This window comes from Drosophila biarmipes, chromosome 2L (assembly GCF_025231255.1).
Source record: "Drosophila biarmipes strain raj3 chromosome 2L, RU_DBia_V1.1, whole genome shotgun sequence".
NCBI classification, from domain to species: Eukaryota; Metazoa; Arthropoda; class Insecta; order Diptera; family Drosophilidae; genus Drosophila; species Drosophila biarmipes.
Window position 1 is genome coordinate 20,515,077 of NC_066612.1, and position 22,906 is coordinate 20,537,982.

Sequence of the window (22,906 nt, forward strand, 5' to 3'; positions counted from 1 at the left end):
AGGAAAAGAATATTGTAAAGCGCCACTTACCGGCTATTTTGGTATATGTTATGTGGGCGGCAGACAGTTTTAAGCATTTTAGGTTTTAATGAGACAAATATATTATGGCAAAAAAAAATTTCTACCATGACAGCTGTGGCCACCACAGTTTTGGGCGGTTTGTGAGCGTTAGAGTGGGGGTGCCAAATCTCATTGGTAAACCAAGGAGGCCTTTAAGGTTTTAATAAATAAATAAATAAATAAATTAAGAACGCAAGAATGGTTTTAAAGCTATATAGAATAGTTCAGTGTATCTGTAATAATCTCATTATAATTGGAGAAACTAATTGATTCATTTTTGGATGATATTGGTCTTCAGGTACGCCAAGAGCGTCAATTCGACATACCGTGACTTCATAAGGGTCTGAAACATAAACAAGACCTAACTGTCTATTTAAGGAATTTCGTATAAACCTTACTTGCTCTTACAATAATTCTAAAAGGCCCAACAGAAAATGATGGACGGATAAAGGACGGACAAGTGGCAAGAGGAGACCAAGAAATATTAATAGATTAAAGTCACCCAAAACAATTAAAAGGTCTTTGTTACAAAAAAAGATTTTTTTCTTGAAGACTGCTCATATATTAATAGACATTATTAACAAAACTGCGTTTGCACTTTAAAAACAGAAAAATGTTGCATAAATTTTTTGTAAACTTATTTTATTGAAAAAATGATTCAGTTTTTGATAGTATCCTTTCTTATATACTCGTATACATATATAAAAAAAAGGTTCACGTAAAGTAAGTCGCTTCAAGCACCAAAGAAAGTATTATAACAAGTTTCATATTTCGTATAAAAATAAGCGTATTGGAGATTTTAATAACGATACAATTTTGTTCATCAATATTAAATTATTATTTTTGAGAAGAGTTTAAAATTCGACGTCAATTATATGTATAGTATATCAATTTCAGTGGACACAGTAGGCCACAATCAATGTGACCATAATGGTTATGAGGCTAAAGTGTCCGCAAATTGGCTTTGATAGATGGACGCCGGATGAACGGATCTGATCAGAACTGGCGGGTTCTGAAGCAGCTTTAACTGTTTGGTTTGAAGCAGCGCTTCCTCCTGTAGTTCCACCGAAGAAATGCTTTATCTTGCTGACCAAAAAGTTACCCAAGTCCGCACCCACATCTGCAGGAAAACGAAATTCATTTCAGTACTTCTGGAAAAAGGTACATTTTTCATCAGGCTTACCCGAGGCTTTGGCCGACTTTTTAGGTGCCAGTGAAACATCCCCGTGTAGCCTAGGTCCCTTGGCGGGCTGGGGGACGGGGTCCTTGGGGAGCCCTCGGACGTTTAGTCCTCTCGGATAAGATGTGTTTCCATAAGCTGCGGGAGCCAAATTGTACGGAGGAGCAGATGTCAAGATGCGTAAGGGAACGGAAGCTAAGGGAGTCGTAGGCTTGGAATCCAAGGGGATCGGAGAATTAAAAGACGAGTGGTGCGAAGGTCCTGAAATAAAACTGGAGCTTTTGCGACTGCTGGCCGTGCGGTTGCTCTTGGCTTGTGCATCACCAGTGGATAGGGCCAATATAAGCAACACCATCACCATAAAACCTCCATCGAACCCCCTCGGACACAGGGACATTCTGAAATAGATCCAACGATTTATTTCTACTAATCATATCATTTTCAGTCAACTTTTTGGATATGAGATATATATTATAGAGTTATAGGATACAGTGTTTAGATCCGGCTTCTTCCAACTTATGTACTACTTTTTAAGACAGATGGATAAGGGTTTAGCGACTCGTCTATACTTTTTTGCGGAAGCGTAGCAATCTGAGGACACTCCTAGGAATTATATATTCGCAAAGTTAAATAGAAAAAATTGTTAACTTTCGTATACTGTTCTTTGTATTTTAGTTCCAAATATTGTTTTTGAACATTGATGCATTAAGAGCATTCATTGTGGCAAATGAATAGGATAGTAATTGCTCTTTAGCCTAACAGAAACAAACTCGGTTTACCGTTTTAATTTAAAACGTGGTGTTCACACCATTCCTCACACAATTAAAAAAGCATGAGAAAAATATAGAAAGTGTAGTTTGGTAATAGACAATTATAAACAACAGGAACTCTAAATAAGGTAAGAAGCTAGTAATGATATCACGAAAATGTATTATACGGAATACTTTTCTTATTTTTTTACATTCGGCACGCTTTATTAAAATCGTACAGCTAAACCAGAACATATTGAATAGCAGCACCATCATCTAAAATGTTCAGGACCGTCAAATAGGGTTTGGATACACACAAAAAATGTTCAATGCTCAGGCATTGTTCTAATCTGCCGTACGTCAAAAGTTGAGGAATCTCTAATACTATTCACCCCAAAAGGTACACATATTGAAAAAAAACATTTGCCCATAATTTTTAAATAGTCTGTAGCTTTAGTATTTTACAAGTTACGGGTGTAAAAATGTATCAATTTATAGTTGTTTTCTCGCTAAACTAAGAAGTTTTTCTAAAAATGGTAAAATTAACATCGTTAAGGACTCTAAAATAAAAGTTTGGGACAAACAGGCAAACAAAATAAAATTTTTATTTTGAGAAGTCCCTTAAAATCTAGTTTTGCTTATTACTTTTAAATGATTTTTGAAATTTGATTGATTTGATGTTATTCGAGGCATATTTTAGGTGAACAGCTGGGGTATCCCCACCGCCTCAACAGATTTTCTACTTTCACCGCTCTTTCCCGCAAGCCAATAAATTTCCTTAAAGTCTTGGTATACAATCCTTTAATTTTTATACCCGTTACTCGTAGAGTATAAAAGAGTATAAGATATTCATCGGAAAGTATGAAACAGGTAGAAGGATGCGTTTTCGACCATATAAAGTAATATATTCTTGATCAGGATCACTAGTCGATCACTAGAACAGTTCCTGCGCTGCGAAAGTTTGTTATGGCAGGGTGCCACGTCCACTGTAAAGCCCACACTCCGCGAAAATCTGTTTTTATGATAACTGAAATGTATTTGTCTCATCAATACCTATCGACGGACCAAAAATATGTGCCATGCCCACTCTAACGCCCACAAACGCGCTAATTTTTTTTACAAAATATAAAAGAGAACCGTTTGAAGTTAGACATATATATCTATTCGCATCTCGTGTCCCCTTGAAAGGCAATAAATTAGGTAAAGCTTTGCATTTGCTAATGAGACACTCCGCGAAAATCATTTTTTTATGATAGAAACAACATTTTAACAAAATTTGACTTAAAAAAAATGTGTCACGCCCACTCTAACGCCCACAAACGCCTTATAGTTGATTCATTCATAGATTCTGTTTTTCGTGTATACATACATACATATATACATAGTAGTCGCCCTCGCACACCTTCCTGCTGCGCTTCGTCACTACGTGGACTGCATTCCACAGTAATTATAGATTCTCGTCACGAAAGTTGATATCAGAACTTTTTTTCAACTGAGGGGTGCTTTTGTTTGTTTACAAGCACATCACGAGATATATCGAAAACTTAAATGTTAAACCCACAACCATAATTTAAATCATCCTAAAACGTTTTATTTTTATTTTTAAAGCTTTGAAATAGATTTTAAAACCTCGAACGCTGCACCACAAACACTTGATTTAAATGCTGCTTTATAAAACGAGGAGCCCTTATAATGAGTTTTTTAACGGGCAGAGCTATACCAAACTCTAAAAACTGCCGCACAACCAAAATATACATTTAATAAACTCACATGAATTCTGCACAAAAATAAATTTGACTTCCTTAATAAAATATGGTTTCTCTTTAAAAGGCAAACGAAACAGCACAACCACACTCATTGAACTGCCTCTTCTAAATGCTATCCCGAGGAGTCATATGTCTTTGAGAAATATTTAACATAATAAGTAATAAAATTGACGGATATGACGTGATTTCCCTTTTTGTGGTCGTTTTAAAATTAGAATGGAACAAAGAAGAACGATATAGTCGAGTGCATTGACTATCAGATGACTCAGCTAAGCAAGCAAGAGGGCACTAAGAAAAAAGTCCTGTATTTTTTTCTTGAATCAAGTATTTTCGAGAACAAAATAATGCCTTCAAGCACAAATTAATAAGACCAAAAATACTAGGTTTAAGAACCTTTTGGTCATCAAACAAGTAGGAATAATTCTGAAGTCTAGTCATACTGGTACATAAAACATGATCGATTTAATAATAAATAGTTCTTAAATAAATATACAAATACTATAATCTTTTAAGTTGCGGGATAGCCAGAAGAAGGAGCCAGTTTAGGCGAATACGTTACGATATGAATACAAATCCTGTTTATTAGTGATCATTCTCAAATTCTCAAATTTAAGCTTCATTTGAAGAACGCTTTACTGGACTCATTAATGTTTTGTTATATCTTCAATTTTTCAAGCTTATATAGTTTCCGAGATCTCAGTATAAATACGGGCGGACTGAGAGACGAACAACTTGTCCAGTGATTCTGCACAGAAATATATATCTGTGGACGGCAGTACACGTAGTGGCGAAGTTTGCGACAATACTTTGAGGGTGGGAAACGCTTTCATCTACCAGTTACATACTGTCCGTCGAATCTTGTAAATCATTTTAATCTTCGAGTAAGATTTTGATCTTCAAAACATTTACACTTAAAACGTGAGCTTTTACCCTTGAAAACGAAAGACGTTATGCTTGTAATCACTGAATATGTTTTTTATTAAATTAATTTTAGTAAAACCATAGGTCTACTTGATAACATTTTTTTAAATATTAATGTAAAATCAAATTTAAATAGTACATTATGTAGTCCCTTTTATGCAGATAAGAACTCTAAAAGCTTTGTTTTAGTATTTAGATTAAGCTGTGACTATTACATCAACCCCTTTCGTTTTATTTTTCCTAAAGAATTCTATATCGTTTTTAGTGGTTTGGTACATTTATTGGTAGCTTACGTTGGACTATAGAAAAACTACGAGTATATTAGAAAAATGTAATCTTTTATACAAAATATAAAAGAGAACCGTTTGAAGTTAGACATATAAATCTATTCGCATCTCGTGTTCCCTACAAGGGCAATAAATTAGGTAAAGCTTTGCATTTGCCAATGAAACGGGTTAGGTGATGATGGGTTAGTGGAGACAGTAGGTCACAATCAGGGTTACCACAGTGGAGATGAGGCTAAAGTGGCCAATAGTTCGGTCCGCCATACTATGAGCATCCCTGAGGCCCGATTCCGCCGAAAGTCGAGCCTGTGTCAGACCAGGCATCTTCATGATATCCGGCTGACCTCCGGGGATGATGGGAGCCAACGCCACAGACCCCTCAGGAACGGCGACTGGTGTTGTGGCCTCGAATGGAGCAAGTTGAACGGATCCGGAAGCGGAAACGGGACCGGGAATAGTTCCTTCCATCGCCGGTGCGGTTCCATTGGCTGGAGGAGCAATTTCCGGCGGTGGTGCCGGATAGCAGGCAATCTGATCTAGCTCGATCGTCTTGGTGGAATCGTTCGGATCCGGGCCAGGAACTTTAACAGGCACACAAATAATGTTGCCAGCAGGTGGGGCATTCGGATCAGCGGGTGCGCCGGGAGCTGGGGGAACAGGGGCATTGGGATCCGCCGGATTTGGAGCCACTGGAGCTCCAGGGGCAACGGTGTTTCCCGGAGCAGCGGGAGTTCTTGAGGTAGGAACAGGAGCCGATGGATCAGCTGGTGTTGGTTGCAGAGGAGCTAAAGGAACAGCGCCTGGAACTGTCGGAGCAGGAGGAACGGGAAGGGCCTGGGAGACTGAAGCAGGAGGAGCTGCATATACAGGTGGCACTGGTAGCGAAGGAGATCCAGCTGCTTGGTTTCCTCCGGTATTTATGACCGTAGTGCCCGATCCCACATCACTGGTGGTCACAGATCCGGGTGGTCCATTGTTGATAATGATGATCTTGTCGTCGCCTCCCTGGCTGACTCCTCCACCTCCACCACCGCCGGAATAGGAGTGATCCACCACACGAGTTTGTGTTGGGGTGAGGGCGTGGCCCAGGATAGCACCACCCAAAGCTCCGGCAATAAGACCAGTGCCTGTAAGAAAGGAATAAGCAGTTAATAAGAAGTTCCGTAACTCCACATTAAAATGAGTGTGCTACTCCTCTTTAAACTCACCCAACCCCAAGCCTGAGGAGGACTTTTGCGGCGCCTGTGGATAGTAAACGGCTCCCGCGGGCAAAGCTCCTCCGGCGGGCAGGAAGGTGGCGCCGGGCGGAAGGCCTGCGGCGACGGGGGGTCCTTGCGGGTAGTAGGTTGCTCCATGCGGCACTTGTCCGACGGGGTGGTAAGACGCGCCAGCTGGATAGCCACCTGAGGGATGGTAAGTAGCACCTGCAGGAATCTGACCGGATGGGTAGTAAGTTGCTCCGTGCGGCACCTGACCCGCTGGGTGGTACGAGGCCCCTGGCGGCAAGTGTCCCGCTGGATGGTAAGTGGCTCCGGCGGGAATTTGTCCCGCCGGGTGGTAGGTGGCTCCCGGTGGCAACTGCTGCCGGGGATAGCTAGACTGCACGTTGTGGGCGTTGGTGGCCGAGATGGGCTGGTATCCACCGGAGGAGCCATATCCGCCCGTGGAGTTACTTCGGCCCCTATACCCAGTGCTGGAGTGCGCTCCGCCGTAGTAGTGGGATCCACTCGAACTGGAACTGGGACTGCCAACTCCTGCTGGACGGGCTGGGCTCTGCAGATTCGGGCTGCTGTGCGTTTGAGTGGCCGCCGAATAGCTGGGCGGTGCTGGCTTGTAAGCCGGGTTGTAGGCCGGCGGTCGCTCGTGAATGTTGGTGTGAGCCCCACCCACAGGGTTCGAGGCAGAGTATGCCGGCGGAGGTCCTTGGGGCTTGGCAGGGACACTCCAGCCGATCGGCGAGGCGGGGGCTGAAGGGGCCGCGCTGTGCGTCTGAGAGCTGCTCACCTTGCTCGGCTGCGAGTGGGTTCCACTACCGTAACTCAGCCTGACATTATCTGCGTGGGGAGCAGGAGCCGGGTGGGAGGAGAAGGAGTGTGAGGGAGCCGGGTGGGAGGAGAAGGAGTGTGAGGGAGCCGGGTGGGATGAGTAGGTGTGCGAAGGGGTCCTTCTGCTGGAACTGGAACTAGAGCGACTTCTGCTACCACCACCGGACTTCCACTTGGCGTGCACGTCATCGGGGGTTAGGGCCAATACTAGAAGGCCCACAACCAACAGGCTGCCAGTGAGGCGCGTCGGGAAAAGGGTCATGCTGAAATGGAATCAAAACTCAATTAGTCACAATAATATCAAGTGGGATTATTTTTAAAAAGTTTTTTTAGGAAATATATTGTTCAATTTTTTGAGCTAAAAAGCTTGACATTCCTGATTTCACCATTGAGTAAAATGAATTCTAGTTTCTTAACCTTATTTAAACTAATTTCTTTCGGCTTCAGCTTTTACTTCACATTTTCACAGCTATAAACCGTGTTCTAGGGTATTTAATCTTCGAGTATGCAGACAAGCTGGTTGACTTTTTTATATATCTTTTCCTACGGCACCCTAATTCCAGTTTCTACTGTCAGTTATCATCAACCAGCATGGATTTTTTTTATGTTTGTTTTAAAACAATTGATTCAATTTGCGCTAATAATAAAGCAAAATTATGGCAGAGAAAGTGGACCCAAGTTTGTGTTGCTGACTAGGAATATAATTGAATTTCCATATTTCTTTGCAGTATTGGCGCCTATTAAACAGTTCGGGAATAGTCACGCCCTGATTGCCTAATTTTCAGGAGACTTAGACGGCTCTGCCCCAATTTTTATTTTCCGTAATTAGAAGCGCGTTATGCGTGTCTGGGGCGGTCGCTTAATGATAATTAACTTGCTGATTTGGGCGGCTTGTCGCGTGGCTACACTCCATTGACTTTTGCCTTCAGCTCCCAAACACCCAGTCTGGATACCAGAACTAAAAGCACAACCACTTAAAGGTCAGGGATTGCGAGGGCAAAGGAAGTTTTCTTTTTTACGCCAGAAGGAGAAAAATATTTCGAAAAACAATGACAAAATTAAAAGCAAATTAAAATAAAACAAGGAAGAGCAATATAGTCGAGTGCCCCGACTATTAGTTAGCGGTTACTCAGCCACCACCGGCTCAGGAGATGTTATGTGGGCGGCAGACAGATTTCCCATAATATTGGGAATATAATTTTTTATATTTGTAAGAATTTAATAAAAATCGGACTACTCTAACATAAAGATGTCAAAAAAATTTTTTTTTAATATCACTGAAGTCAGCAACAATCCTTAAAAATATCACATGGTGTTACTAAAGTTGATTATTTCCTATGACTGCAAGGGTATACATACTTCGGCTTGCCGAAGTTAACTTCCTTTCTGGTTTATTAATGTGTTCTGTTGACTGTAAGAATAGGCTATTTGCGCAGGGACCAACAATCAACTAAGGGCGATTACAACCGCAACCTAAAAACCTTGGACAACTTCTATTAACATTGTAATAGAGCTTATTTATTAAAAGCCAATGTTATCAATACTTTAATCCCGTATAAATAAACTTTGTATTCATTGAAAATACAGCTTATTTTGCAATTCTGCAGAGATTTTTGTTTATACCTTAGGCAAATGCTTTAAACGGCAGGCGATGCAGAAAACGTGATAAACTCGTTTGTGACTCATGAAACCACTGAACTGCAACGCATGCGCAGTTGTGACGTCAATGGGGAAATGAAAATTGTTTTACACGCGGTGGCTTACCTCATGTTTGTTTACCCACTGTCTCTCGATTCCATTGAAATGCCTGAGACTTGGTCTAGAAATGCTTATCGCTAGTGTCAGATGTCAAAGCATTTAACAGATTAGCATAGGTTCAACGACAAAATTTCAGGAAAATATTCGTCAACAATTACGGGAAATTTAGTAATAATCACCAAAAAGACACTTTATACAATACGAGCTTCAATGCTATCGCAGTGCTTGTGTCTGATGTCAAACGTTTTTAAGATTATCTCTTGCTTAAAGGAATTCAATTGAAACGGTTTTTTTTTTAATAATAAGTGAATCACTTATTTGTGCGCATTGGAAAGATCATTTTTTTGTCCAAGTTTTACATAATATATGAAAGAAATAAAAAGACCCATAGAGGAAGGATAAAAAAAATAAAAGTTTGGGCGTCCAAAACCAGTTGCTTTGTGTTTCTTTGAGTGGGTGACTTTCAAAAACAGTTTTGGCTCCATATATTATGTGATATTTGGCCAGCTGCTTTATTTATGTATTTTTGTGTTTGGCAATAGATTTTATGAGGTGTGGCAGCTGTCTCTTAAGATCGAGCGTTTGGGATTGATCTAATGCCAAGCTCACTGCGATTCGCGTAAAAACTGTATTCCTTTATAGTATTGTGTTTATGATGATCGGACTATAAGCTTAGTTTAAATGACTAATCTAGTAGCTTGTATTTCCTAGTGTAGTGTAATGGTTTGCCCTCTATCTATTCTTATTTTTACTTGTCGAATGTACGCATTATTTTTTGTCAAGTGCACACATGTATTTAGCGTCAACAAAATTGAATTACCTATTTTTAAACCAACCTGTTGAGTAGAGAATGAAAATGTTATCTGGATATATTATATATATATATATATTCATATATATATATATTCATATATATATATATCTGTGTAGATAGGCAAATAATACAAACATATTTGCTTATATATTCTGATGAGCTCAGTATTTAAAATATTGTAAGAATGGGGTTTAAGGAACTTCCAATTGATTTTGATTGGGAATATGTCTGGCCCGTGTTGCATTTGAACGCAAATCCCCATATAAAATGTTTTCTTTTTGTTATAAAGTGACCTTCGAGTCGGGCAGGCATTGCAAAAACAAATAAATAAAAAAGCAAGCGCATTTAGTGCTTAAATTAATGAAATTGTTCTTCCAACCTTACTTAAACAAACCAGTAATAATTAGGTATTCCTTTTCATTTTTTTGTCACTGCACCTTCACTTAGGATATAAATTTAATGAATTTATAAGTTGTTTTTGATATTTACTCTGGTTTTCTGTGAATTCGCTAGCTGTTTCTGCCGCGTGCGATATTCGCTTTTGTTTCGTGCAAAGTTTCTCGAACAACTGAACCGAGGTATAAAATCGTTGACGACTGGCGTTCTCCTCCGGAGCAATTTGCGGCGAGCAAAGCAGCGAATGAGCAGCGACCGCGGGAGCGAAGTGGTCAGAACACTGATAAAAATTGGTTTCACCCTTCAGCACTGTCAGTCTATTTTCATACCTCAACTAGTAGTACTAAATATTGTATATAAATAAACGCATTTTTGTACATCTGCGTATGGTAAACGGTATTGTAAAACCATTCAAAGATTAAGGGGTGGTGAAAAAGAGCCCAATGAAAGACAAGCAAATATTTAAATTTAAATTTAAATTAATTACATTAAAAATAAACATACATTTTAAAAGGAATTCCATTCGGTAAAAGTATTACTCAGCTTTTACTACTACGCGAACCAGTTTTGCGAATGAATGATATCATATAAACCAGCGACCTCAACATGTGAATGACAAAAACCGTCATACTCTCTTCCCATTCACCCACCCTCTCGTTTAATTTACTTTATAGCACGACTTTGTTGTAGCTTCTGCGTCGGTTTTTGTTGTAGGTGCTGCTGGATTTAATAAGCGCCAAGTGGGCTTCATTGCTCTTGTTGGATCATCGCGCGGACACAAATACAAACGGCTTTTGTTTGGATGTTTTGAGCTCGTGTCGCTTTGTTTTTAGAATTTATTATACCAGGTACTTCGGATGTAAGGCGGGTATGCTGTTTTTATCTAGAAGAACGAAACAAATGAAGTGTGCTAAATTCAGTAAAGCATTTCATTTATCAGAACATTTTAGTTGGGTTAATCGCTGAACACGCTGATGCTTAGATTTGCATATTTAGAATAAGAAACAGCGCTATAGTCGAGTGTCAAGACTATCAGATGCCCTTTACTTAGCTAAAGGGAGCAAAAGGGAGATACAAGCAGCAAGGCGAGATTATAAAGCTACCCAAAATTTCAATACGAAACAAAAACAACTCTTAACGAGGTAAAGAGTCGGAATTGAAGTTCTAATTCGACCCAATAAATATACTTTTTAAAATTTGTACATTTCAAACTTATTAATTCTTTTCTAAAAAAATGTTTTTCTTCGTACTTCTGCATAGTTTTGGGCTTTTAAGTAAATAAAAAAATGATTTTCATACCGAATTTTGTATAGCTCGATCAAGTCCAAACCGTAATTTGTATGACATCAATGGTTATATAACAAAAGGTTGAAGAGTCTCAAGGGCAATAAAACTTAAAATATATATTAGTCGGAATAAGAATTTTAGGAAACATAAGTTCAAAATACTTATAATACTTGCTTCCTTTTTGTAAGTTTTGGCATCAATAGAAAGGTAATTAATATGCTGTTTGAATGATACAATACATTTCTTAACAATTGCAGTACTTATTGAAAATTCAAAATTTGTTTGATCAATAAACTTTTTAAACTCTTTTCCTCAACTTAAAATATTGTGATGCAAAAAGTTTCTACAAACAAAAGAAATAGTAACTGCAAGCTGAATTTTTCTAAAATCATTTTGTTTATATTTTTTATGATTGACTTGTGAAAAAAATGTGTATGAGTAAGAGAAAAATATGGCGCAAAAGCATAATTCTTTACAAAAATCATAAAATATAAAAGCAAAATGATTTTCGACAAATTCTTTTTGCGCTTTTGTTGTTGTCCTAAAGTTATAGATCAAAAGTTTTTTACCTCGAGCTAATCAATATACCTACAAGCTCTCCGATGCTAAAATCAAAAGGGATACATACAAATCCACAAAGAGCGGAATTAATATTTCCATTTTGGAAGAAAAATATAATATTGTGGTTGGAATAACTTTTAATCGCTACATAAGACTTTAAACATGACAATGCGTATTCTCGCCAACACCAGCAGCTCCAATTTTCTAAATTTTGACTTTACCACTTTCGCCGCTTTAACTCCCAAATAAGTTGAAATTTATAATGTCTTTTAGTTTTTGAGATTACTTTCGGTTGGTGTATCCATTCTGCAGCTATATATATGCCACTTCGTGTAAAGCCGTCCACAGTGATAATCGATACGACATGTCTACATTTTAAATAATGAAATAATCTTTTTTCAATTTTCATTACCTTATAGTCCCTTGTAAAGGAAATATGCATTTACCAAAACTAATTTAAATTAATATTACTAAATGAAAATCTGTTCTTTTTAAGTTTTTTTTTTAAATATAATGCAGAGGCATGTTTTCGCTTAATTTTGTTTAACTGGTTTAAGTGATTTCACAATAAAAATTAAGTTCAATAAATCGGATTTAGTGGGAAATAAGTTATTAATGTTTATTTATATTTACTTAGGCTCTATCCTAGGAGTACTCATATTGACTCTATTTCGACTTTGGGGGCTCTTGCAGCTACAAAGTTGGCCACCTCGATGGGGGCACCAGCATTGCTGACCTCGTCACCTCCGCCGCCCTTCGAACCATCCTCTGCGCCACCAACAATATCGCCGGCGACAATGGGTGGCTCCGTGGTTACGGCTGGTTGGAAATGCTCCGGATGGTTTGGCGGTGCTGGAAAGCAAACCACCCGCTCCACTTCCCGCATCACCTCTGAGTTTTCGGGATCTGTTTCGTTGAGCGTGATGGGGAAGCAAATAATGCCACCATCTGGATAGGGTTGAGGAGTCGCCTCGAATTCCGGGGATTCCTCACTAGACACATGCTCACTTTCTCCTTCACCCTGCCCTACCTCATCCTCCTCTGTTAGAGGATTTTCAGGAGAAGCTACGGCGGAGGCTTCCCCTGAAATAGTGGTTTCATTCTGCAAAACTCCCTCCTGCTGACCATTGTTGACTATGATGATCTGGCGACCATTTCCCTGGGACGACGTTTGAGCCTCCTCTCGATTTCTGTGGTATGCGTGGTGGCGGTGACCAAACATCAGGTTGTTCATCATGTGACCCGCCAGCATTCCGGTTAGGAAATCTCCCGTTCCTACATGGTTTAAAAATGAAGAGATAATCTAAAAATGATTGAACTGGTTTGGTTTATAGTGTCGCAGTATTTTATCTGATGTGTTGAAGCGTTTCACTATATTAATTATACCCGTTTCTCGTTTACTGTACGAGTATATTTTATTTCAGGAAAAATATGTGACATGACGAAGGTAGTATTCCGATCAAGATCAGGAGCCAAGTCAATCTACAAATGTCCTTCTGTCAGACTGACCATTCCTCCATAAGGTGGCGTCTTGTATTTCCCTATCTTCTATTCTTCCTCTATCTGGGTATACAGCGACAATAGCGTTCTTCCTTCTTTTATTATTTAACTAATTGTGATAATATCAACAGTTTGACATAGAGTTCTTAAAATCTTTTTCTAAATCTTTTTAGATTAACCGTCTGCTTTTAAAATTTTGTTAGGTTTGAAAAAACTTGAATTTTTCTACTGCCATAAAAGTACAGTACAGCTGCCAGTCATATACTAACCCGATCCGCGGTTCAATCCCACAGGTGGTTGAGCGTAGTATACCGCTCCCGCAGGTAAGGCTTGAGCATTGGAGTAATATGTCCCACCCGCGCCAGGATACGACCCAAAGCCGTAGCCCGGGGGCATCTGCTGGCGTGGATAGCTGGGAACCTGCTGCTTGGACGGCATCATGGACTTTGGCGGTGCAGGCGGAGGCGGTGGTGGTTTCGGCACCGTCATGGCCGTGTGGACGGGCGAACCGCTGACCACCCGCCGCCCACCGCCCGACGACGAGGGTTTCTTGTACTTGCGCCACCCCCCGAAGAGGCCACCGAACGATCCACCGCCACGTCCCCGTCCGCCACGAGCATTAATTGGCTGGAATACGGATGCTGCGATAAGCAGCAGGCTAAGTGCTAAACACCAGGATCTCATCTTGATAGCGATTTGTCTGAAACGATCCCAACTAGTCGAGTGGTGCGGACGAACTGGAGGCAGGCGGCACAAATGCGACGTGTTTATCCGAGGAAAGTGCAAATGCGTGGGACGGTGCGCTTCTCTTTGATAAAAGAGCATATAGCCATGACAGAATCAAAACATTTTCTTTTTGCCAGACATTACCATTAAAGATCGCATCATTTTTAAATCTTGCCATAAAGAATTTTACTAGAAATGAAGGAAATTATCTGCTAAAAAGCTTTGATTTTATAATGATTTTATTTCATTTTATTAAAATAGCTTACATCCGTTTGGTTGGACCTCACTTACAAATAAAGTTCTGCCCGAATTCGGGGTTAATCTGTTTTTGATATAATTTGTAAATTTTTAAATCTTTAATAACCATTTTGTGTAACCCTCACCAGCCAAATCCTAAGTTCAGCGACTACCTAAAAAATAGAAAAATAAGGTTTTACGAAAATTTTTAATTGGACTATTTTTGACTCCCTCTGAAATCCTTAAATATCGGTAGGGTGTTCGCTTAATTTCTCGATCGAGGCGCATCCAAACTGATGTCGCACTCGTCTATCAGAGATAGACAACACTTGCTTGTGAGCCTGTTCTCCTATCACCGAAAATTGAATGAGTGTCGCCGTGTAATAATTCAATTGCCGCTAATTGAGACGGGCTCAAAGAGATCTCGGATTTTCTTTTGGATCCCAAAAAAGCAAAATATCATGTTCTCGGGCGATGTTGAGGCCTGCTGTTGAGGCGACGACAATTTGCCAAATGTGTCGCATCAAGTTTCATTACGGCTGAATTCGAATCTTTAGCTGCTGGGGACTGAACAGTCACAAAAGATGAATAACTACTGTGCAGTGAGGCGTACTTGAATCTCGTCACGTTGACGATGATGACGATCGCTCATGAACCTTATGTTGACCCATTTCGAAGGCAGTGCATTTGCATCTGCACCTTGAAGACCAAATCTGTTAGATCTTTGGGTGAAAACTAAGCAGAATCTTTGTACAAGTTATATAACTAAAATCTTTGGTTATTTCGGCATGATCTTTTTAGAGAATAATGGAGTCTGAACTAAAAGAGGCATACATATAAAACAAAAAATGTGTTAACTAACCCATTTAAGTAAAGAGAATCCTAGCTACCTTAGGAAGCCTCTTCAAATAAAAAATTTACAAAAGTCAAATTCATATTATATGATTATCTAGTTATGGAGTTTATGGACATTTCCACTGTGGCAAGTACTTTAAAACTTCTCATCAATCGGTGATTTAAAAGTTGTTTCCAGCCTCGCTGCTCACTGCCGCAGAAATTATTTCGAAATGCTAATCAGACTTGTGCTCTTGCAAGGACTACACGTAGTTGTGGATCGTTTGTGTTTCTTATAAACTACCTAGATGTTTTCTTTTGCCTGTTTAAACTACCTGCGATTTCAATTTATGGCTTGATAAGTGCATTTTTGTTGATGGTAAACTTTAGTCTGCTCTTTATGCTGACGAAATACTTGTGGGTATAAATTATATAATATATTTTCTCTTTAATTTGTTCCCGGTTTGCTGCAGCTTTGTGCCAAATCTAGAGACGCTCATTGAATTCGCACCCATGACAATGTTTGCCATCAGTTTTCTTATCTTCGGGCCAAGTTTTTTGATTTCGTATTATAACAGCTCTTGGCTAGTGTGTGATCCTGAGAGAGGAAGCTTGAGTCCTTTGCAGTTTTCAAAAATGGTGGGAGACATAATGAGATATTTTGTGATCGGAGTTATGGTTCTGAGTATGCAAGGGTACCGGGCTGAAGGAGTCACCCTGTGGTCCTGCATGACCTTTATATTGACCGGAATGGGCTACCTGTACGTAGTAACAAAGAAATCATACCAACTGAAGCCTATGGATACGGATCTGCATTTGATTAAATTTCGAGTAACGGTTTTCTTGTACACCTTTTCTTTGGTTTTGTTGGTTATCGTGGTCGCGTCGTATGCTACTTTTCAACGAAGCTTACCGAAAGGTACCGTAACCACCGAAAACTATTTGGATATGGACAGCGGTGATGAGATCCTGGGCAAATACCAGAAGCAAAAAGTGTTTTCCAGACGTCAGCTTTGGCTAAGAGCGGTTAATGGATACGCGAACATGAAGGATTCGCATGTGGTGTACAGAGTTTTAATGGTGGGTAATTTTAGTAACACGTTGCATCATTAAACTGCTAAAAATGTCCTTTTCAGTTGCCCATCTTTTTTATGGTATCTAATTTTATCCCGGTTATATCCAAGGACCGTTTCCTCATTGGCTGGAACAAATATGTGAACTGCCTCTGTCTGACCGTCCTGCCATTTATATGCCTGCCCCAAGGTTTTCAAGCTGCCAGCTGGCTTCTTATGCTCCTGGTTTGCTGGACTCTCAGCATCTTGGCCTTTATCTCCACTCACTCCTTGAGGCGACCAGATAATGTCTGGGCTTTTGCCCTCCTAGGATTGATTATCAGCTCGGTGGCCGGGAATTTGCTAAGTCGAGAGATAGAAAATGTGACCTGGCAGTACATTAGCATCCAGTTTGATGTGAAGCCTGATGCGACGGCTCTGATGTACTTTGGGTTGGGTGAGATGTTCAGTGTGGCTATAGTCGTGAGGTGTTTGCAACGGAGAAAGATGTGGGATGCCACCTTCGGAGTCGTGATGAGCATCGTCACCTATGCGATATTTCTGGCTTTTCCCCTTCTTTTCTACCAGGGATGTTTCAGTTCCAGTCGCAGCGTGAGTAGATACATATCTTATCGTTCTGCGAAATCCGATCATTGTGCTTCCCCAGATAATTACAACAGCTTCAACTGAGACTGGCATTCATTTTATTTTTCTCATCGTCTCCACCAGTCTACTTCATATTTCAATGAGTGGCTATGAGTTTCGCATATCTCTGTTCTACTACCTCTTAATATTGACGGTTTTCTATGTAACACTTCAGTGGATGATTCACTACGATTGGATGCTTTCCCTGGCCACCCTGCACAATATTAGGACTACCAACTAAGGTTTTTTTTTTAAAATTTACGTGATCGTGTCTAGCGCTTAAATCAAACAGCCTAAGAGTATGCAATAGACTCGTTCTTTTATTACGTCAACGACTCATCAGAACACATCATATGAAAAGTCAATGTAATAAAAAGTAGAAATCCAAGCCCAGATTTTCCATTCTATTTTGTTGACCTAATTGTCTTTCCCTAATAGAAAATCACAGTATGCTATTAAGTCATAGTCTTGGACAACTTTCTTAGCCGTTGGCCGACATAATCGCCATAAATTATCATGGCCTATTGATTGCTGTCGCCCATTTAAACTTAACGCTGAGGTCGAGCTTGACCAGAAACACGCACTTACTCCATTTACAACGTTTAGGCCTTTTCAAAGTCATTTATAACGCAATGTTGAATTGGTCTCGCATCCGAGGGCCCCGGAAAGTGCGTCGTATGTCATCTATAAGAGCTGAAGTTAGTTGCGAGGAAGGGGACCCTGGCAGACTTGTAAAATATTTACGAGCTCGAGTGAGCGCTGGGGAAAACAATCAGAATCGGGGCTTCAAGTCCGATTATGAGTGTGTGTGCGACTGAGGAGCATAAAAAGTAACTACTTTGTGGCTTATGTGTGAAGTGCGGAGTGCCCGAAAATATTGTTTGTCTATGTGTGGGTGCGGAGCTGAAACTAAAACAAAAGCATATCCTGCTCCTGGGCATTTTCGAAGGTGTCGGAGTGTGCGTTGCTTCGTGTATATGTATGTTGTGATTGTGTAATAAAAAATATCCAGCTGACATTTTGTGTCAAGCACCTTTTTCATTTTGGCACTTCAGGATACTCGTCGCATGACCAAGTCGTCCAGCTGGGCCAAAAGCTGGAAGGGAGTGGGAAAAACCGAAGAAACCCGGGAGGTTCCCGTTCTATGGGAGTTCAAAGAATATGTGGTATTGATGTGGGTGTATAATAACCGGAAAAATAGAATGTTAAAAAAGATTATGTGTGAGAAAAGGTTTTAGGACTTTGCTGAGAAACTTGTTATTAATTTAATTATTTAAATATTCAATATAACTTTATAGTAGTATACTTTTTTTTTATAATTTAAGGTGTCTAAAAATATGCACCAATATAAAAACACAATTTATTTCAACTTTCAAAAGCCCTTATTTAGTTCAGTTACTTTCGAAAACGAAAGGGCGACGTAAATCACCGGGTATCTGTTGGTCGTGGAACACCTTTTTTGTTTTTCTTGGTGCTGTGAAAGATTGGGGTGATGCTGGCTCGGCTCGCTAGCTGCTTGAGTGATGACAAATTACATTTGTCAGATTTATGACCAATTATGAGCGTGTTATATATCACCCTGGCGGGGGAAGGGCGGTGGCACTGGCTCTGGCAGTGGGCATGGCCAAATGGCAGCGAGAGCTACCTTAATGGCAAGCGCAATGAATAAGTCGCCGTCGTTTGTTTGCGGTCTGCAGCACATCCACATTCCCCGCCTCATCGGTGCAAGCCCATATAAGTCGGTCTAGGTTTGGTAATGGCGGCACGTCCTTTATGCTTTGGTACAATATCGCATTTCGCACATTTTCTCGCGCCCATTTCGCGTCCTCCAAATCCCCAACTCATCAAAAATTTGGCCGTATTTTTCCTGTTTTGAGAAATGCTTTCGGATTTCTTTGGAGAAATGGGCGAAGACCTCCGGGGAACAACATATCGCGTGTCTTTATTTTCACACTTTCGGCTTGTATTATTTATGATTTTAATGCGTTGCAAATGGCCAGAAATCGCTTTTATTACACGCGCAGTTAAACTTCAATTACGGTCCCTAATCATAATGCATATGTCTTAGAGCTCACAGCGAGGGCAGATATTCAACTAGGAGTATATACTATTAATCGAATCTCAGCAATGCTTTATGCATCCATAAAAAGCCCATTGAAAATTGATATTATTAGTAGTTAATAAGGATTTTTTTAAAAAATTGTTATATGAAAGGGAAATTTAAAAATATTGGTGAAAGTATTTCGGGGTGTATTCCCACGTAAGTTTTGTAATAGTCAATGCAGTGTCGTTTTAGGCCATTTGCGAAACTGAATACCTAAGCACTTTTACCATTTCAAACTCCTCAATCGACTCTCTTCTAAATCATTTCCACACTTCGTTGTGACAAAGCACAGAAGGCGCGCCGAAATATGCAAAAAAAAACGAGAAAACTCCCATAAAATAAGAGCCTAAGTGCGCAAATTAAAATCGAAAACCATAAATTATACAGAAATAAAAACAACTGGGGAAAACCGATGGGCGGTGGGCCGCTGGTGCTGTGTGTGTGTGCCAGCAGTCGAAAACAAAAACAACAGAGGCAGGAGCATTTTATGCTTCACTTTACAATTCAATCAGTTTCAATTTCCACCTGCCGAATACATTTCCGTTTTACAGTTTATTTCGGCTGGCGATGCCAAGTGCGGCCGGCTGTTTGTAATTTTTTAATTTCGACTTGAATTTCAAAATTCAATTAGTTTTGCCGCGCACACCCCGCAAGCGCGCACACAGATACAGATACGGGCGCGGATACATACATACGGATTCAGACAGGAAGGAAGAAAGGCATGAAGCAGTCAGCCCACAGATCCTGGCAAATGGGGGAGCTGGGTGGTGCGCACCGCAGATGTCCGCCTGCGTCTGCTCTGGCATTGTTGGTTTCACTTTTTAGATTTATGCTTTTAGATTTTAATGAAAAGCCACATTTATGTTGCCTTCGCACTCCCAGAAGCGAAGAGATATAGACTACATGGGAGGGGACGGCGGGTGTGACCGGAGCCTGGGAAAGATGCAAATTTTGTGGTCCTCCGTGGTTGCCGGGGGCTTGGGGGCTGCCCAATTTAAGCTCCATAACTCAAACCGCAGCGCGAAAGAAATTAGTTCAGCCGAGGCAGTTGCTCCTCTTTCCTATCGAACGTGAGAATCACAGATTTGATTTGTGACTAGGCAAAAACCGGGGAAACTGCCTGCTAAAGTGAAGAACAATATTCAATTTAAATTAGATCTCGCTGGATAAAGTGGGAGGAAAATTGTTACAGCCCCTTAAAACGTCTGTGCAATATTTGAGTTTTTAAATCAAATATATTTGCTGTTCAAATAAATTAAACATTATTATTCTGAAACTTATGAGAAAACATAATACATACGGTAGACGAGATATTCAGCTTCTTTTGTGTAATTATATTTTATGCTCATTATAAAAATGAAGACAGTTTCCACATACTCGTAAGGAAATCTAGATATTAATTCAAACGCAAGTTTAAAGACTGTACCGATTCAATTAACTTTTGGTGTTTAAATTTTAATGGGCATTCCTGGCAAGCTTGAGGACTATCAACAACGAAACTAGTGAAGCCAATATGGACTATTGATTCTTTGAATAATAACTGTAATTCGCACGATGAATCCGCACTTGAAAAGCAGTCGGCTGGCTGCCAATTAGGGGCGAAATTTGAAAGCGCACGCAGGAGCCGAGTGTGTTGCATTCTTTTTTCTGCAGCTTTTGTTGCCTTTTCACGCGCAAACAAGCTGCAATATCTACGGTCTGCCAGTCAGTGGCATCTATCTGTCCATCTATCTGCACGCAACTGTTGCTGCTGGCAACTGCACGGCAGCAACAGCAACACCAGCAACATTGGCATTCGCCACAGTATTGGAAACGCGTAAGCCGCTGGCAGCTGGTAGGCAGCGGCAAATAAACAGTCAAGGATATATGCCACGCCCTCGCCCACACCCACACCCACACACGCACTATCGCACGCCATCGAATCTGGTGTTCAAAAAGTGTAGCATACAACTCAGGGCACCTCCATCAGCAACATCTGCTGCTGCTGGTGTGCTGCTGCTGCTGTTGCTGTTGGTCCAGTGCTGCATGGCAACTGCACATTACCGTTCCGCAGTTTTTCATGCATTCATTTCGATAGTTAGCCGGGCGGCAGGCAACTCCCTGAAAATATGGCCCCGACAGGACAGTGCACCGAAGTGAGCCAGGCATTAAGGAACTTTCCAGCTGCACAGTGGTCCAAAACGCATTAGGAATGTGTGATGATTCATTAGATATTCTGATATGCTAGACAGGTGAAGGCTTTCCTCGATCTAGTTAAGGATTACTGGTTTTATATTTTCTTAAAAGATTTTGTTTTGTATTTAAGCTTCCCAATTCCTGTGCTATATCAACAGGTAGAATCAAATATAGTCTTTATTGTTCTTGGTTATATTTTTTATATACGTTTGCCGTTATCTAGACCTAAAGGAGTTCAGGTCCAGAACTCAATTCAAATAATTGATGAAAGGAAACCAAATTCCACTTGAAGTGAATTAAGGAACGGTGTAGCCAGTGTACAACTGCAGGGGATTGGTTCAACTGATAAGCAAGCACACGGCGCACCGGGCTCCCTGGTGACCTGTCCCCTGCTCGGGTGTCTCCTGTTCCGGCGCGAGGATGTGGCCCAGGATAGCATGTGTGCGCCTGCAACTTGACCCCGGGTCAAATGCAACAAGATGCGGTGCTTCGAGTGGCGCTTCTGCCGATGCTGCAAATGAAATTTTTCTTCAATTAGTTTATTTTCACACCAATGATTTTGATTTCAGCTCCGATGGCCAGTCCGATCCGCTCCTGTCTGTTGTTTTTGCTGGCGTTTTTCCAGCGTCCTCCTGCTAACGAGTGTGTATGTGTGGCAATTAAGGCGCGCGTAATTGTTGCCAGTTGCTGGATGATGGCCATGCCGATGCCGATGCAGATGCCCATGTCGTTGCCAGTGTTGGTGCCGATGCAACAATATCATTCCGGCCAAGTGAGGTCCGGCCATTTCTTGCTGAACATTGAGCATTTTGTTGCGAGGCGCCAATTTTCGATTGCCTTCCACTTGATGGACCGGCAGCGAAACCAGCAAATGAAAAACTAAAATGGGTGCAGAAAAAGTAACGAGGCAACTGGAAATGATTGAAGTGGGGGCCAATTTGAGGAGTGTACACTGTACATGCATAAACATGGATTCAGAGTGCAGGGCAGGTAGCACCCATCACATTACCTTTAGTTGCTGGCCCATTACGTATACGCCACGTAAGGCGGCGAGGAATGAATTGGATTTGTCAGCGTGGGCGCCACTAAGAGATACTCGTATCAGCGGGAACGGGACCAGAAATGAGCATGCGATACACGTGCTGGCGCAATTTGTCACATGAGCCTCTAAAATATGCCCAAGGGTGTTTGGGAAAAGGAAGCCGGGAGCTCCCAGCCACACACACTCGTAGGGCGCGGTAATTGTGTTTTAAAAACCAGTTTCTCCAAATCATAACGCTTTTTTACGAAATGAAAAAATCATTGGCTATCTTAGCTAATTCCTTGTTAAATTCAAAATATTATTAGTCCTCGCTGAGTAAAATCAAATTTATCGCGCAGTTAAGCCAGGTAATAAAAGGTTATAAACTCATGTATTTCTATAAACTTATTGGCATTCAGTATACTATTTTTTTTTTGTGGAGATACAATACTTTAAATAAGAATTTTTGGAGATTTCGATGTTCAGAACCGGGCACGAAAGCAATACACATTTAGATGGCAGGCAGCTTAGCGTTGCGAAAAATATGAAGTCTAGCTAAGATTAGATGATTTTTCAAGATAAACGCAGAGAGTTGGTGGGCACTTTTCGGATCCAAAGGAAACCCCTCTCTCGTACATTATCGCATGCAGAGATATGTGTATTTAAATGAAGCAATCAATAAAATGCTTGGAAAAATTCCACTTGAGCTGAGAAAGTTTTCGATTTGGATTTTTGATTCTTGAACTTAAATGTGCGTCTGAGTATTTCTTTTCAAACAGCTGTTTTTGTTT

General features: G+C 40.5%; 5 protein-coding genes across 7 annotated transcripts; 2 read left to right on the forward strand and 3 right to left on the reverse strand.

The window, feature by feature from the left end:
• Positions 1–777: 777 nt before the first annotated feature.
• On the reverse strand, positions 778–4,599 carry LOC108033555 (uncharacterized). The gene is made up of 3 exons (XM_050885470.1): positions 3,760–4,599; positions 1,244–1,638; positions 778–1,180 (listed from the first exon to the last, which is right to left on the reverse strand). The coding sequence occupies exons 2-3, from the start codon at positions 1,635–1,637 to the stop codon at positions 954–956; spliced, it is 621 nt and encodes a 206-aa protein (XP_050741427.1). The 5' UTR covers position 1,638; positions 3,760–4,599; the 3' UTR covers positions 778–953.
• Positions 4,600–4,709: 110 nt separating this feature from the next.
• On the reverse strand, positions 4,710–10,166 carry LOC108034156 (basic proline-rich protein). Its single transcript, XM_017108959.3, has 3 exons — positions 10,067–10,166; positions 6,169–7,268; positions 4,710–6,087 (listed from the first exon to the last, which is right to left on the reverse strand). The coding sequence occupies exons 2-3, from the start codon at positions 7,265–7,267 to the stop codon at positions 5,147–5,149; spliced, it is 2,040 nt and encodes a 679-aa protein (XP_016964448.1). The 5' UTR covers position 7,268; positions 10,067–10,166; the 3' UTR covers positions 4,710–5,146.
• Positions 10,167–12,426: 2,260 nt separating this feature from the next.
• LOC108033394 (uncharacterized) lies at positions 12,427–14,039 on the reverse strand. Its single transcript, XM_017107712.2, has 2 exons — positions 13,591–14,039; positions 12,427–13,096 (listed from the first exon to the last, which is right to left on the reverse strand). Exons 1-2 carry the CDS (start codon positions 14,003–14,005, stop codon positions 12,477–12,479), a joined length of 1,035 nt encoding a protein of 344 aa, XP_016963201.1. The 5' UTR covers positions 14,006–14,039; the 3' UTR covers positions 12,427–12,476.
• A 1,119-nt stretch (positions 14,040–15,158) lies between these two features.
• Positions 15,159–17,208, forward strand: LOC108033443 (mitochondrial sodium/calcium exchanger protein). 3 transcript variants are annotated; one of them, XM_050885408.1, is made up of 5 exons: positions 15,159–15,266; positions 15,318–15,535; positions 15,592–16,198; positions 16,255–16,782; positions 16,838–17,208. In XM_050885408.1, the coding sequence occupies exons 1-5, from the start codon at positions 15,240–15,242 to the stop codon at positions 17,054–17,056; spliced, it is 1,599 nt and encodes a 532-aa protein (XP_050741365.1). In that variant the 5' UTR covers positions 15,159–15,239; the 3' UTR covers positions 17,057–17,208. The 3 variants fall into 3 exon arrangements, with proteins under 3 accessions (XP_050741365.1, XP_050741367.1, XP_050741366.1); XM_050885410.1 differs by lacking the exon at positions 15,318–15,535 and having other exon boundaries at positions 15,162–15,266; XM_050885409.1 differs by lacking the exon at positions 15,159–15,266 and having other exon boundaries at positions 15,350–15,497.
• Positions 17,209–19,699: 2,491 nt separating this feature from the next.
• Positions 19,700–20,008, forward strand: LOC108033246 (uncharacterized). The gene is given in 3 exon segments (XM_017107512.2): positions 19,700–19,726; positions 19,818–19,880; positions 19,883–20,008. Coding segments are annotated over 3 exon segments (216 nt in total).
• The last annotated feature ends 2,898 nt before the right edge of the window (positions 20,009–22,906 follow it).